General features: G+C 54.4%; 2 protein-coding genes across 4 annotated transcripts; both read right to left on the bottom strand.

Moving 5' to 3' along the window:
• Window positions 1-60: 60 nt before the first annotated feature.
• Window positions 61-7,543, bottom strand: naa25 (N-alpha-acetyltransferase 25, NatB auxiliary subunit). Of its 2 annotated transcripts, none has more exons than XM_049737513.1 (23): window positions 7,401-7,543; window positions 5,940-6,025; window positions 5,721-5,859; window positions 5,449-5,567; window positions 5,290-5,364; window positions 5,091-5,198; window positions 4,922-5,000; window positions 4,747-4,858; window positions 4,581-4,670; window positions 4,335-4,507; window positions 4,112-4,224; window positions 3,843-4,041; window positions 3,617-3,706; window positions 3,260-3,540; window positions 3,021-3,172; window positions 2,763-2,888; window positions 2,451-2,694; window positions 2,257-2,380; window positions 2,063-2,128; window positions 1,861-1,958; window positions 1,678-1,788; window positions 1,470-1,610; window positions 61-1,331 (listed from the first exon to the last, which is right to left on the bottom strand). In XM_049737513.1, exons 1-23 carry the CDS (start codon window positions 7,456-7,458, stop codon window positions 1,209-1,211), a joined length of 2,907 nt encoding a protein of 968 aa, XP_049593470.1. In that variant the 5' UTR covers window positions 7,459-7,543; the 3' UTR covers window positions 61-1,208. The 2 variants fall into 2 exon arrangements, with proteins under 2 accessions (XP_049593470.1, XP_049593471.1); XM_049737514.2 differs by lacking the exon at window positions 7,401-7,543 and adding an exon at window positions 6,706-7,358.
• A 552-nt stretch (window positions 7,544-8,095) lies between these two features.
• Window positions 8,096-14,194, bottom strand: pitpnb (phosphatidylinositol transfer protein, beta). Of its 2 annotated transcripts, XM_049737599.1 has the most exons (12): window positions 14,046-14,194; window positions 12,864-12,894; window positions 12,642-12,787; window positions 12,470-12,561; window positions 12,132-12,139; window positions 11,779-11,853; window positions 11,615-11,698; window positions 10,918-10,995; window positions 10,744-10,848; window positions 10,514-10,636; window positions 10,358-10,446; window positions 8,096-9,773 (listed from the first exon to the last, which is right to left on the bottom strand). In XM_049737599.1, the coding sequence occupies exons 1-11, from the start codon at window positions 14,177-14,179 to the stop codon at window positions 10,399-10,401; spliced, it is 924 nt and encodes a 307-aa protein (XP_049593556.1). In that variant the 5' UTR covers window positions 14,180-14,194; the 3' UTR covers window positions 8,096-9,773; window positions 10,358-10,398. The 2 variants fall into 2 exon arrangements, with proteins under 2 accessions (XP_049593556.1, XP_049593555.1); XM_049737598.1 differs by lacking the exon at window positions 10,358-10,446.
• Between the last annotated feature and the right edge of the window lie 16 nt (window positions 14,195-14,210).

Genomic DNA, 14,210 nt, shown 5'->3' with positions numbered 1-14,210 from the left:
TCTGATCACTTGCGACTCAGACGAGGTCAAACGCAAATCATGTTTGTCGAGGAGAACAAATACATTTTTCACATTCAGCATTTTATTTTGAAAAAAAGCTTTGCCATTCCAGTGTTTCTGTTTTCCCATTTTCTAACAAAAGAAGGTGGTGGGTGACACTCCAGATTGTCAATCATGAGCACGATTTTTTTTTTCTTCCTGCGCAACTTGCGTCCAGTCTAAACGGAAATCCCTCATGACGGTGGTGTGGTTTGCAGCTCGCGAGGCGGATGGGAAAGTAGAGCTCTGACGCCCGCCATCTTTTTCCCCAGGTCAGACAAACACACAGCGGCTCGCTCACACATGCATTCAAAACAGACTTTGGTTCCCACGCATGCAGGCTCACACTGACATCTCCAACAGCCACATAAGCTCGCACACACTTTCACCCTCTCATAGGCCAAAGTTCTTTCACCTTCTTTCTCTCGCACACACACAAACACACCCACCCACCCACGCTCGTCTGACACACACACTTTGTCTTCATGTACACAAGCTTTCACATGCACGTGGGCTTTCACGCACGGACGCACAGCAGCTTCCTGGGCTATTTACAATTAGGTCCAAAGTGTGTTTTATTTGAAGTGCCCCGCATACAGGACAGAACTGCATAAAGCCTCAGTGCCTTTCTTTGGGGCGCTCGCGTCAGTCTCGGCACCAAACAAAATGCGCACTCACGCGCGGCGTGGCGCGGCGCGGCCCGGCCTTTGTGGGGCTGGGAAGAAAAACCAAAACAAAAAACATTTGCATCCGCCACGTGTGCGTTTTGCTGGTTGTTGTGAGCAAGAGCGAGAGCGAGCCACCCTGGCTGCCGTTTTGAGCAGGAAGTGACGCAAGCTATCTATTATTTCCATTTTTTGGGGTGTAATACTGCGACTACGGAGGTGCTCGACTTCATTCAGACACACATGGAAGAAAAAAGAAGCAAATATCCTAAATGAACCTCTGACGGAATCTGGGCCAAATACGGCACGCCGACGCTAAAGCGAGGAGGGCACGCGAGTGATCGAGCAAAGGAAATAGTGGTTTATCGGACTCCAAGCTATTCTGTACAATAATTTACTAGTCGGGCTAAAAACGGGCGTGTGAACGTCACCGCGCGCGCGCCTTCGTGATTGGCGTTCCGGAAATGTGCTGACGGCAAACAGACACGGGTGTGACGGCGGCATTCAGATTTTGAGATTCTTCAGAGAGTCCGCTCGCTTCTTGAGCAGTTCCGCCGCCTCCTGGAGCGAACGCAGGTGACTGCTCTGCAGCTTGTCCATGGCCGCCCTGGCAAACGACGACTCCTCCTGAAAGACACAACGTCAGGAGAAAGATGGACCGAAGGCCTCGGCCGCCAGAGTTCGATGGCTCGCTCGCTAGCCGCTAACTCCTAGCGCGGTGCTTCCATTTGCTATGCGCTCACAAACAATTTGAACCAGACTGACCTCTGTGGATCCTTCCAGCGACAAATCGGCCAGTTTGAGCGCGGCCATGCCCACCTCCTGCCCTTTGACGTGCTCCAGGGCCCGGGCGAGCACGTCCTGCAAGCTCGCCGTCAACTCCTGGAAGCCGCACACCACCGCCGGCTGCGGGAAAACCAAAACAACGGAACCTATAGCGGCGGAAGCAAGAGTCGGAGAGCGCAGCGCGTACCTGAGCTGTGCTGGCATCCTTTTTCTTCTTCTTCTTCTTCTGTAGGCTGGACTTGAGCGGCCGCAGAACTTTGGTGCAGTAGCCGGCGACCCACAAGACCACGCATACCGTCTGCAAGCAGCGCAAGAGAAGATGAGCGAGACGGCCGGAGGCGCCACAGAGCCGGCGTGCGGCGGGGGCCACCTCCACAAAGAAGACGAGGTTCTCCAGCAACCATGGCCGGATTTTTAATTTGCCCTCTTTTGTGTCCAGGAGCTCTCCTTTGCATTTATTCAGCATTTCTGCAACAAAAGAGCAGGGAAGACGACGACGACGACGACGACGATGATGATGATGACAATGACGTGGCCACGGCGGCAGAGTAGCTGCGTGCGACGGCGGCCACCTTGAAGCTGAACGGCCAGCGACTTGAAGGCGTTGCACATTTGCGTTTGCAGCTCCGACGACTCGTCTGGCGGGCGGGGGAAGAGCGGTCCAAAGGGAAAAAAAAAAAAAAAAAAAAAAAATTGAAATTCAATCAATCAAAAGAAGGAGGAGGAGGAGGGGGGGGGAGGAGGAGGAGGCGGCGGCGGCGCTCACCGAGACCGACGGTGTCCAGTTGGTGCACGTGGAGCGACAGCTGCAGCGCTGCCGCTTGACACTGGCAGCTGCCGCTGGAAAGAGCGGCGGCCAGACGGGTTGCGGGCGGTCCCAGGAAGGGGTACTGTTGGGGTTAGCGCATTAGGCTACGTTAGCGCATGACGCTACGTTGACCTAGCAGACTTTGAGGATACCTGCGTGCGTCTCTCGGCCAGTTGCGTGGCCGTCTGCAGGCTTTGGCCGAGCTGCGTCAAGAGCTGGCGCAGCGGCGCCGTCTTGTCCGTCACGCCGTTCTCGGTGGCCGTGGGCGAGTTCTGCGGCGAGGCTTTGTGGCCCATGGCCGCCACGGCGGCGAGGAGGCGCAGCGTGAGCGAGCGCAAGCGCAACCACACGCGCTCTTCCTCCAGGGAATGCCGCCGATGCTCCTCGTTCAACTTCCTGTCAGGTGGCGGCGAGAGCGCTCGTTTACGGCTGGCTAGCCAGTTAGCGCTTTGCGTGTTTTGTACCGCTCGTGGGGGTCCCAGCAGGTGAACACTGTGAGGTCTCTGTTGTCCCTCATGTTGTCCCAGGGAATGTCATCTTCCTCTGCGGACAAAGACATGGTCTTCACACTCTCCTCCAGACTCAACACACTGCAACACATTTTAGGGAAGACAAAAAGAAAAAGAAGGAAAAAAAAAAGGAACACAAAAAGGTCACAAAGGTGAACGCAGGCGGGCGGGCGGGCGGTCGGGCAGGCGCGTCGGGGGCGTGCGCTCGCTCACATGTCGGCCTCGAGGAACAAGTCTAGCAGCATCCTCTCGGTGCGGACCTGCGCAAAGTGCAGCGACTGGTTCAGTCGGTTCCTGAGGGCGATGAACTCGGGGATCTTCTCAAAGGCGCCGTACTTGTACGCTTGGATGATGTACTCGGAGGTCTGGGGGCCAGATGGCACGTTTGGATTTAGGGCCGATGGCTGAGAAGAATCCCGTTTGTGGTTAGGGAGGGAGGGAGGGGGACTCACATCTTTCTGGTTGGAGTGGAAAAACCTGAGCGAGAAGTTGCAGGCCTGCGAGGCAGCGGCAAACTGTCCCAAGGACTGAGCGTAGCGCGTCAGGAGGAAGCCAATGGTGTCGTGCTGGACGTGCTTGGCGTCCAGGCTGGCGTAGAGGTCCACCACCGGTTCGAAGGCGCCCAGGCGGCAGTAGAGGAGCAGCAGCAGCAGCTTGAACTGAGCGTTGGACGGGCTGTTGGACAAACCTTCCTGGAGCAGGCCCAGACCGAGCCACGCCATCTTCTCGTCCCCTGAGCGCAGCCCGAGAGCACGTCACGCGGGTCGGGTGGACCGCGTGAAAGCGAGAGAGAAGGAAGGACCACCTACCGGTTTCCGTCCACAAGTCGATGTAGACGTGAGCCGCCATCAGGCAATACATGTCGGAAAACTGCAACTCCGTCTTCAGAGCATTCTTCCCTGTAGGAGGGAAAACGCAAATAAAAGAGAAAAAGGCCAAACGAGAAAGCCCGCCCGCCCAACCAGGCCGCCCGTGCGTGCGCGCGTGCCTGCGCGCGTGCGTGCCTGCGTGCGTGCCTGCGTGCGTGCCCCTCACCAAACTTGAGGCCGTGCCGGTAGTGCGCCTTGAGCTCGGCGACCAGCCTCAGCTTAGCGGCGGCGTCCAGGGCGTGATGCAGGCCCAGCGCCCGGCTCAGTTGGCACACGCACAGGTGCCTCTGCAGCGCTTCCGTGTCGTCCGGGAAGTCCGAGCCGTCGGGTCCGGGAGGGGCGGCCCGGCGCAGCCGCTCCACCAACTGCCGAAACGGAGACATTGCGACTGCGGTCGGGCCGGGCCGGGCAGGCCGGGCCAGGCCGGTGGCTCACCTGCTCGTGCTGCTCGGCGCCCAGTAGGTGGAGATAAACGTTGAGGTCTGTGATGCAGCAAGGCTTGTCGCCAAACTTGACAAAAAACTGCACCATCAGCTCCAAGGGCTCTCCTGCGACCACAAAAACAAAGAGAGGAGGTCGTGATCACCTTGGATTTGAAAACTAGAAGGAGTTCTTATGAATCCAACGGTGTTTGTTTGTTTGTTTGTTTTCTTCTTACCGAGCTGTTTTTCTTGGGGAAGGCGGCGTTGCCGCAGCCGCTGCATGAGCTCCAGACGCGCCAGGTAAGGACCCCGCAGCGAGCGAGCGTCTTTGCCGTCCTCGCCGGCGATCCTCTCCTCCACGAAGTTCACCGCCTCCGTCACCGTGTGGTGCACGGCGCCCTCCGAGCAGCTGAGCGCGGCGCCGCAACGCAACTTTTGTCTACTTGGTACTTTTTGCCACCAACTGGGCGCATCGTACTCACTGTTGCTCATCCTCCGGCGGACTCCACGACTGATCCATGAGATGGAAAAGCGAGTCGAAGTAGGCCAGGTAGAACTGCCAATCGTCGGGACTGCGAGCCCACAATGGAGTCGGGGGTTAGACAAAAGCAGCGCTTTGCCGCCATTTCCGCAAAAGACGAGGCTCACTTCTTGAGCAGGAGCTGGCGCGCCAGGGCGTTGCACTCGGGCCAGCGTCGGAGTCGCCGGTACAACATCATGCACTTGCTCTCTCGACTCTGAAGCTCGCTGGTCAGCTTCTCTGCGGCAACGACGAGGCACGGTGAGGATCGGGAGGAGGAAGACCGAGGCGCCGTGAGCTTACCTCCGAGGGGACCCTTGATCACTTCCAGCGCCTCCTCGCATTTCCCCAAGCGCTCCAGGATCATGAAGTAGAGCTGCACCTGAAGAGCACTCAGATTCACTGTCCAAATACTTTTGTCCACAAGATTCGGATGGGAAGCTCGAAGCGAGCAGGACGTCCAAAGTCTTACTTCTGCTTCAGCTTCGATTTTGTCCTCCTTGACCATCTTCTCCACCATGCGCTCCGCCAGGGGCAGGAACATGGTTTGGGACAGTTTTTCATCCTGCGCCGAGATGGCCTGTGCAATTTGAAGACGAAGAAAAGAAGAAATCAAAAATGGTAGATGGCCGCCTGGTCCCAGGCGTCGCGAGGATGCCGACGGCGTGTACCTGCATGACCAGACTCATGACGGACCAGAAGTAATAGGGATTCTTGGGCACGATTTTATACAAGGCCATTCCTGCCTGAAGAGAAGGAAGCAGAAATCCCACGGAAAATGTTGGCGGTCAAGGCTAGCATTAAGCTAGCCCGCTTTAGCTCTTCTTTACCTGCTGCATTTTCTTGTACTCGCCGACACGCGCGTACGCCATGAAGAGGTGCGAGTGATATTCCTCGCTGAGCGGGACCTTCTTGACCGCCGCCTCGTACAGTTTGGTCACCAACTCGGCTGGAAGCAGCACATCAATGCACAACACTCGGTCGGGTCGGGCCGGGCCGGGCTGCGCTGCACGTGTGTGCGGGCGCGTGTGCGGGCGCGTGTGCGGGCGCGTGTGCGGGCGCGTGTGCGGGCGCGTGTGCGTGTGCGGGCGCGTGTACTCACGCCGATGCATCTCCCTGTAGAGGATGGTGAGCGCTTGTAAGGAGTTGTCGTCCGTGGGCTCCAGGGACGTCACCTCCTGGGCCAGGGAGAAGGCTTCGTCTTGCTTGCCTGTCCGCTGCAGGCCGATGGCCTTCAACACCTGGAGGAGGAAAAGAAAGACGGCCGATGAGGAGAAAATGGCCGATTGGGCTGAAATGGCCGCCTGGCCCCCGAGCGTACCTTGGCGCAGTGCAAGTCTCTGTGCTTCTTCAGCAGCTTGTCCGCCTGCTGGATGGCCATCTTGTTGTTGCCGTTGTCAAGGTAGTCTGAGGGGGGAAAAAACAACAACAACAACAACAACTCAAGTCCCCGTGGCGGCAAAATCAAAGAAAATGAAGCCGTCCTCCCTGCTCTCAAAGACGCGTGGAAAAACACGTCAACGGACGTGACTTTGTCCAGCGTCTCACTGATGCCTACGCACGGGCACGATGAAGGCCCGCCCGCCCGATTGCGGTTGGTGCTTTTACAGCGAGCGTCACGCAATCCGTTTTCATGTTTGCATGCTTGGACGTTGCATGGTGAGTACGCACAGAGTACGCAGTTCGACCACTCGGGGGACAGCTGCCGGCCAAAATTAACTGCAGCGGACAGCGATTGTGTCACATTGCTCTTCTATCGCTGCCAAGAGGGCAAACTTTTACTGACACTAGTCAGCATTTATCCAGGTTGCATTGAGCTCATGTTTGAACTGAAGCACTCCATTCCCCGGTGTAGGGTGTGCAAACTTGTGCAAGCACGTGATCTTGGTTGGGGTTTTGATATCAGCCATATATGGCATTGGTGTAGACCCTATATATCCAATAGATGTATTTTTATTTCAGTGGAAGTTATTTCTGGAAACCGGCCGATGGTATCATAATAAAGCAAAACCCAAGGGGGAAAGAAGGCAACTCTTGGTTTTTTGGCCTACTTTCTAACACACATTGTTACCGAAGTAATTACGTACGTGTAAACATTGTCGATGTGTCCACGGTTAAAGTTTGGGAGCTGGGACAAGTCCACGCGAGATAGCCGGCCGGCCGGCCGGCCGGAGCATTGTCCGCGGCGATGCTAAATGAAAGCTAACCACTTAGCCGCTAACTGCCGACAAGAGAGCGAAAAAGCCACATCGCGGGCGCACCCGCGGAGGCAAAAGTCGACCGACTGTCAGCCGACGGGATAACCGGCACAGAAACGCCAAGTTCGGATGGGGAAAAAGAACTACAGTCAATGAAAGAAGCTTTATGCGGCGACATGTTAGCCGCCGAAGCTAGCTGTCAAATAGCAACCGAGATAGCGAAGGAGACGACAACCCTGCAAAGCAGTCAAGACTGTTCGAATTGTTTGTCTTGTATTTCACACGTTAGCACCGGAAAGCTACCGGCAGAGAACCGCAGCCCCCCCCCCCCCCTCCAAGTATGGTCTGCGAGGCAAGCCCGGCAAAGGTGCACTGTCATAGGGCACCGCGCAGCGGGGCGTCAGAGCGAGCGAGCGAGGGAGCCAGCCAGCCAGCCAGCCCTTGGTCGACGATGGAGGGGCCCCGAAAAACTGCCCCTGCGGCTGGGAGCTGCTATTGTTGAAAGACGGCATGCGCCGATGCTCAAGCCAAGCCGACGTGCGTGCGTGCGTCCGTGCGTGCATGCGCCCGCCGAACGAGCTCACCGTATATGGGTCTGAGTCTCCGGTCGTTGGGGTCTTGCACATGGCCTCGCGCCGCCATGGTGGTTTAGTTTACCTGCTGTTGGGGAAGTGTGCGCGCATGCGCACTAAACTCCAGTAGCATGCCCGCTCAAACAGCATCCGAAAAGTTCTCCTTTTACTCAGTTACATTATTCACGACACCGACTTACATTCAACATTTATATTATAATGTTTGCTCTCGAGTTCATCTATTGTCTTCATTTGGATGTATTGCTTCCAGTGTGTCTATGTTTTTTGTTTTTTTTTTTGTCCAATCAGATCTCCGCCTCTACTCGTTGCCATGTAATTTGCTCAGGGCCTTGTGCGCTCGGTTGAAGCAATATTTGATAACTGGCAACTTCGGCATTTATTCAACAACCTGCATCTCTGATGGATATGATGTATTTTATTATTAATGGACTTTATACCGCAAAACTTTGGGCTTGTTTTATATAAACGTAATTCTCTGCGTTGTATCATTTGCCAGACATTACATTTCAGCTACATGCGGCCAACATCCCCCAAAACTCTTCAAACAGGTCCTTTATATCACGAGTCATCAGTGTGGAAGTTAATGCTTGGCAAAAAATAAAACACAAAAACTGGAAATTGGATTTTTCTTAGACCGATCATATCAGTCAACTGTGAGCGTGTAAAAAAACACAAGCATCGCAGACTCATTGGTTGAAATTTATTCAATATTCTGTTGTGTTCCGTTGTCTAGACCTTCAGTCACAAGCTTGGCAACTGTGAAAAGTAACCAAATCAAATAGAACTCATAATTGTACATTCACTACTGATACCCCTGAATGTTGCCTTTGCGACCAGTCCTTCCATCGATCAGAAAAATACTACATGGCAGAAAAGATTTTTTTTTTTTTTGCCAGTGCTTAAAAAACACGCAGGCGGCGGCAGCGGCCGCTGCCTGTTTCTAGTCCTCGCCTCGCAGTCAAGCCTCCTCTGGCAAAGGAGTTTTTCCCTTTAACAAATGCACAGAAACATCAAAAGACAAACAAGAGAGAAGTGGGTGAGAAAATGCTAACATGTCATCTGCCGTGATGCCGTGTGAGGAGGGCTCAACAGGTTGGGAAGGGGAGACAAAACACCCTGCATTGTTTCATTGTTAATGCAGACATCACACGAAAGCCGTCAAACAGTTGATTCCATTATCCTTGATATCCAGCTTAAAGTTCATTTACTAATAGCATCTTTGTCCAAACTAGTAAAAAAAAAAAAAGAAAAAAAAAATCCAAGATGGATATAAATAAAGAAAGGAGACTGCGGCCGCCCCCCCCAACCCGTCAAGCCTCACGTGAACTGTGTTAGCTGTACAGTATAAAATCACATGTGAAGATGCTAGCGGCCCCAAAAGTACACTTAAACAAACAGCGCAAGCTCAAAAGTCTCCCGCTAGTTAGCCGGCGACGCTAGCAAAAACAACATCCGGCGTCGCCGTGGTCGCACGCGCTCCGGCGCATTCGCACGAGGCCATTCCAACCGTGTCTGTGGATTATTTCTAGATGCCGGCTTTTTGTTTCTGTTTTGAGTTTGTTAAGCACTGTAATGAACAACAGATGCCTGTAGATGGCGGTGTTGCATGGCTGGGGGTTTGAGATCAGCACAGCTTTTCAGCAGAAGCTAAAGATCAATCAATTCATTTCAGTTGAAATGACTTTTTAAAATGTATTTTAAAATGAGGGGGAGGGGTGAAGCTGAATCCAAACTGGCCTCAGTAACGAGCCGTTCTGAACGTGGCGGCGGCGGCCACGCGAGCGCTCGGCGGGCCTCCCGCCGACACGCGTTCAAGTACAGACAAAGACGCTGAACGACGACAACGGGGGAGATCATGGTAAAAATGGTCCAAGGGCTGCCCGATTTTGGTGAAAGCACAATCGTCTCCTAATGGTCAATCGAAAAGGTTTCACGTACGAGTGGAAACGAGCCTGTTTGTCATTTACATTTCAGGCAAATTACGTTTGTGCAAAGAGTTTTCTTTTGTCTTTGTGTTCGTGTGTGTGTGTGTGTGTGTGTGTGTGTGTGTGTGTGTGTGTATATATATATATATATATATATATATATATATATATATATATATATAAATCAATCAATCAATCAATGTGTATGCAAAACCAGTTTGTTGTTTTCTTGGTGGAGCAGAGCGAGGAGGGGAGGGGTCTGTACAGCAGCGGGGAACCAGGGCCACTTCCTCCTGGTGGCGGCAGCGGCGACGGTGGTGGTGGCGGCGGCGGCGGTGGTGGGCGTGTCTCCGATGACATCGTCAAGACAGGGTCGGGGTGGTTTGGCTCATTGCTCGTGAGCTGCACTGGTGCCTCGAATCGGACCGGTCTTACGCAGCTGGATGAGGCGAACAGAAAGAGACAAAATGAAAATAGAAAAATAATACGCGACAAGAACGTGGCGGCAGGCAAGAGAAAGCAATGAGAGAAAAGGAATGAATGAATGGATGGATGGATGGATGGATGAAGGAATGAATGAAAGAAAGACAGATTGCAACCCAAGTTGAGGGTGGAAAACGCGCTGGGCAAAGCATCCATGTTGGAGGGAGGCCAGCTTGCACAAAAAGGACGTTTGACTTGAGCTCATCTACTTTCTGCCGCGTCCAGCGGAAATGGGTTAGGGCTGACTCAAATGGTGTCGATCCTTATTTCAGTGCACACGCGCTGGTGCCATTTTAATTTGAGGTCCCCGTTGGGCTTTTTCCAATGCAGTGTGACGTCTCCCCAACATCAAACATTGGCTCAAAATTTGGAAACGCGCGATCGGCAAGGTGTGATGACGAGGATGAGGGCGAGACGCGTTGAAGCGAGTTCCAAACGCGGTGAAGGACAGACAAGGAGCACGGCACTCCCCATGCAGGCAGGCAGGCAGGCAGGCAGGCGGCCGGCCGGCCGGCCAGGCGCTCTGTGAGCGCGACTTACTGGGCCTGCCTCTAGACTTTGACTACAGCGACGGACGGCGTCTACTCGTCTGTCGCCGAGGTGCCTCGCACGTCGCCCTTCTGACGCATCTGATGTGACATGACAAGGTTAAGAAGCTCCGCCGGCCGGGCCTTGTGGGGCGCCCGTGTGGGTTACCTCCTCCAGCTCCCGCTGGGTCTCCTCTTCCATGCGCCTGATGTCCTCCATGGTCAGACCCACCCACTTGTCCACCCAGCAGAAGAGCTGGCGGTGGAAGTTGGTGAAGATGCGCTTTTCTTGCTGAGGACACGGCGGACACACACACGCGCGCACACGCACGCACGCACACACACTCCCATCAACAACTTGTGATACATGAAAATTGAAAGTGAGCAGGCGGCGCTTACCCTGTGGATGAAGTTCTCCACTCTGGTTTGAAAGCCCCACCACCGGAACTTGACGGAGACCAGCTTGTACGCGCACATGTACGGACAATCCGTCTTCAGCTCGTTCTGCCAGGGGCAAAGAGATGCTATGCCACGAGCACGACCGGCGGCGTCCTTTTCGTCCTCCACGCTTACCTTCCACTCGGGGCCGAGGGGGCCTCTTCCGGTTTTGACCGAGCGAAAGAGGGACGGATCTTCTTCTTCTTTGTAGTCCTGCAAGGAAAGAACCAGTGGCGAGTTGAAAAGAGGTCACTTGACATCCTCGGGTGTACTGGAGACATCTCCGAGACTTTGTCATGCACTCCGTAAAAAAACCCAAATTGATTCTTTGAGCGCAGCAACTACAGCAGAAAAAAAATGTCCACCTCCAGTTTTCCACTGCCGGGGCAAAAAACAAAACAAAACAAAACAAAAGAAAACAAACAAAACGAGAAGCGGCAATGGGACAGATTTAATAAGATTTATTTGTTTTGAAATGGTTTGGCTTTGAAACAGGGCGACGTCAACCAGGAAGCTAGCAGGGGTTGTGCTGCTGCTGCTGCTGCTGCTGCTGCTCTTGCACGGTGGCGTTTTAATCCGGCAGGTCAGCGCGAGCCGAGCCAAGCCAAGCCAAGCCAAGTCAAGACAAGACAAGCGCCGGCCAACGGCAGATGGGCGTGCCGCTTGAGCCGCACCTCAGCGCTGATCCACTTAAGTCATTACCGCGCTCGTGTTGCGGCGCAAGCGTTATGTCGGCGCCACGCAATCAGGAGGCGGGGCTTACAAGATCCTTTCCTCAAAAGTTGATGACGACGGAAAACGCTTAACCGGTGCACGGGTCAACACAACTCACCCCCGGCGCCACCTCCTCTTTGTTGGCAATGTCTATGGGAACCACCTCCACGCTTCTCCACGTCTGCTCGTCCAGGTCGTGCACCTGACGCAGGGCGGGACGGGACGACAGTCGGTGACCCAAAAGCCCCGTGTTTGTTTTGGCGCCGCTTTGCCCCTACTCACGTTTTCCACCGTTCCCATGTCGGGCTTGTGCCACGTCTCGATCTTGATCTCAAAGTCATCTTTCATGTACTCGTTCTGCGAGGCGGGAGAGCAGCACATGCGAGTTAGCGGGCCCGTATTTTTCCCCCCCAGAACAATACGTGATCTTCTAAGGCGACACCATGAGGCGGCGTTGACAGCTGCGGCTAATCTCAGCCAAGTGACTTAGCCACGCGCTACCAACGGAGGCCAGGACTTATGGCTCAATCCAATCAAGCAATAAGACGTTTGGCCGGCTCCGGCCGCACCGCTTCCAACGGTAGACAGGGGGCGCCAGCGCAAAGATGTGCGCCCGAGAGGAAGACGACACTCACCGTCACGACTGCAGCGGGCGACGGGGGTCGGCGGGGTTGAGGGAAAACAAAAGCTGTCAGTGTCATGAAGTCACTTTGAAGCGCGCGCGCGCACGCACGCACGCACAAAAACATTTCACTTTCAAGCACACCTTTATCCCATTTTCAAGACAAACTCAAGCTGTGGAATTTGCAAGAACTCTGGCGCCGTGACGCACTTCCAATAAAGTCTTGACTCGCTGTTAAAACACTGCCTGAGGTCACAATTTGACACCGGTCACACATTTCTTTGGAGTCCAAAGAAAGAAATGACAGTCACCCGCAGCGCCACCCACCGACCGGACAACACGGCGACTCACCGGTGCGGCAGTACGGGTACGCGTTCCAGGCCTTTTCGTGAAAGACAAACGCCGACTCCGGTGCGAGCAGCCTCACGTATCCCGGCACTTTACTGCAGGCGGCAAAAGAAGACCAGAGCGTGAGAAGGCGGCAGAGGACGATCCGCTCCAAAAGTGCGAGCGGCGCACTGGCCTCTTTAAGTGGTAGATTTTGTGCGTGAACTGTCCCTTCTCGCCATCCTCCTCGTAGGGTTCGTTCTTCAGCACCTCGATGCCCTCGCCGCCTCCCGTCTCGTTCTTGCTGGCCTCGGCCACCGAGTAGAGCTGGCCCACTTGATACTGGCGGAGGGAAGCCAAGGCCCCCGGGTGAAAGTGGCCCCCGTCAAAAAGATCCCGCGTAACGTGCGACACTCACCTCTTCGACAGAAATGGGCAGCACCACACGACTGCGAGCACAAAGAGAGGTGCCGTTATGGTGAGAGAATGTCGAATCAGAGCTTCGATTGAAATAAGGCACAGCCTCGAGACTGCAAACTCAAAGGCAAAAATCCTCCCTCTTCCACATTCCACAGACGTACACAAAGCGTCATGTGACTTTCACTGAATGACCAAACAGTTGACAGTGACGAGGGACAATCCGTAACATCATGTAGTATACAAATGCATCTCGTCATTGTGACGCGGCGTCGCAAACGCCGTGTACACAGTTGACCTCAGCAGACATTACAGTGAAGTGTGTCAGGCAGGGCATTCATTTGGAAGGCTGCAAAAGGGAATGTAGGCCATCACAGTGAGCGGCATAGTGCCTCCCTCAAAGCCGCTCCTGCGCATTTCATGTCTCTTTCACGGTTACGATGACAGACGGGATTTGTAGCAGGATGCACCGCAAGACATGTATGATTCGGCCGGCAGTTCAAGTGCCAATCGCCAGCTTGTTGCCATGCTAACAGTCATGGCAAATGGGGCCAAATTGCCACGCGACAATGTGGCAGCCCACTTACGAGTGCCAGCCGCCATGGTGAATTCTCTACGTTGAGGTGGATGGAGCCGAGCTAGGGAAGCAAGTGTTGTGCTCCTGCTGCTGCTGCTGGCTGTCAGGCTGCGAGCATAGCTCCTAGCCTAGCCTAGCCTGCTAGCGTTTGCGGCTAAATCCGACGGAGCCTTAATCTGTCCCTCAAAAGCTTAACATTACGCCACTTTGGGGCTATAACGAGATGCTAGCCGGTTAGCCGAAGCTAGTGGCGTTAGCACGCCTACTCGGCAGTGTTGGTTAAACGGGCTGAAGGCCACCATGGCTGTGTGCGTGCCTTTCTATGACGTGAATCAAATTGAACGCGAGGCGAACTGGCCAGCCTAGCCTAGCCTAGCAGTTAGCGATAGCTTGTCACTAACAACGCCTTAAAAAGACCGGTGCCCCGTAAAGCGCGTCCGTTATCCTGCCCGCCCGTAGCATGTCTTTCGGAGGCTTACAGGTTGAGGGAGGAGCCCAGCAAAGCAAACCGATCACGACTCGCCAATAAGGCCTTAAATGGCTGAAATTCCCCCGAACGATGATAAGGGGGGGAAAAAGCCCCAACCAAAAACACGTCAGACTCACTATTCCTTGATGAGCACCATCTTCATCAGCCGGTCTGCGCCTGCGCAGTAGCAGGCGAAAGGAGAAGGCACGGTCAACAAGTTGGCCCCGCCCTCCAGGGGACATCCGATTGGCTGAGCCGATCGATAGCCCATTACCTTGAAAGCGAACGATCGATCGATCGAT

The sequence above is a fragment of the Syngnathus scovelli genome, chromosome 13, assembly GCF_024217435.2.
Source record: "Syngnathus scovelli strain Florida chromosome 13, RoL_Ssco_1.2, whole genome shotgun sequence".
NCBI lineage: Eukaryota > Metazoa > Chordata > Actinopteri > Syngnathiformes > Syngnathidae > Syngnathus > Syngnathus scovelli.
Note: the sequence above shows the minus strand (reverse complement) of the source record. Positions and strands in the feature narration are given on the sequence as shown.

Excerpts from the sequence above, each read along its gene's own strand:
- naa25 (XM_049737513.1), bottom strand. The coding sequence starts at position 7,458 with ATGGCGGCGCGAGGCCATGTGCAAGACCCCAACGACCGGAGACTCAGA. Across the intron at positions 3,541-3,616 it reads CGACTTGTGGACGGAAACCG|GGGACGAGAAGATGGCGTGG; the intron begins GTAGGTGGTCCT and ends GGCTGCGCTCAG. Across the intron at positions 2,129-2,256 it reads ACTGGACACCGTCGGTCTCG|ACGAGTCGTCGGAGCTGCAA; the intron begins GTGAGCGCCGCC and ends CCCGCCCGCCAG.
- pitpnb (XM_049737598.1), bottom strand. The coding sequence starts at position 14,179 with ATGGGCTATCGATCGGCTCAGCCAATCGGATGTCCCCTGGAGGGCGGG. Across the intron at positions 12,562-12,641 it reads AAAATCTACCACTTAAAGAG|TAAAGTGCCGGGATACGTGA; the intron begins GCCAGTGCGCCG and ends TGCCGCCTGCAG. Across the intron at positions 10,637-10,743 it reads TGGAGAACTTCATCCACAGG|CAAGAAAAGCGCATCTTCAC; the intron begins GTAAGCGCCGCC and ends CCGTGTCCTCAG.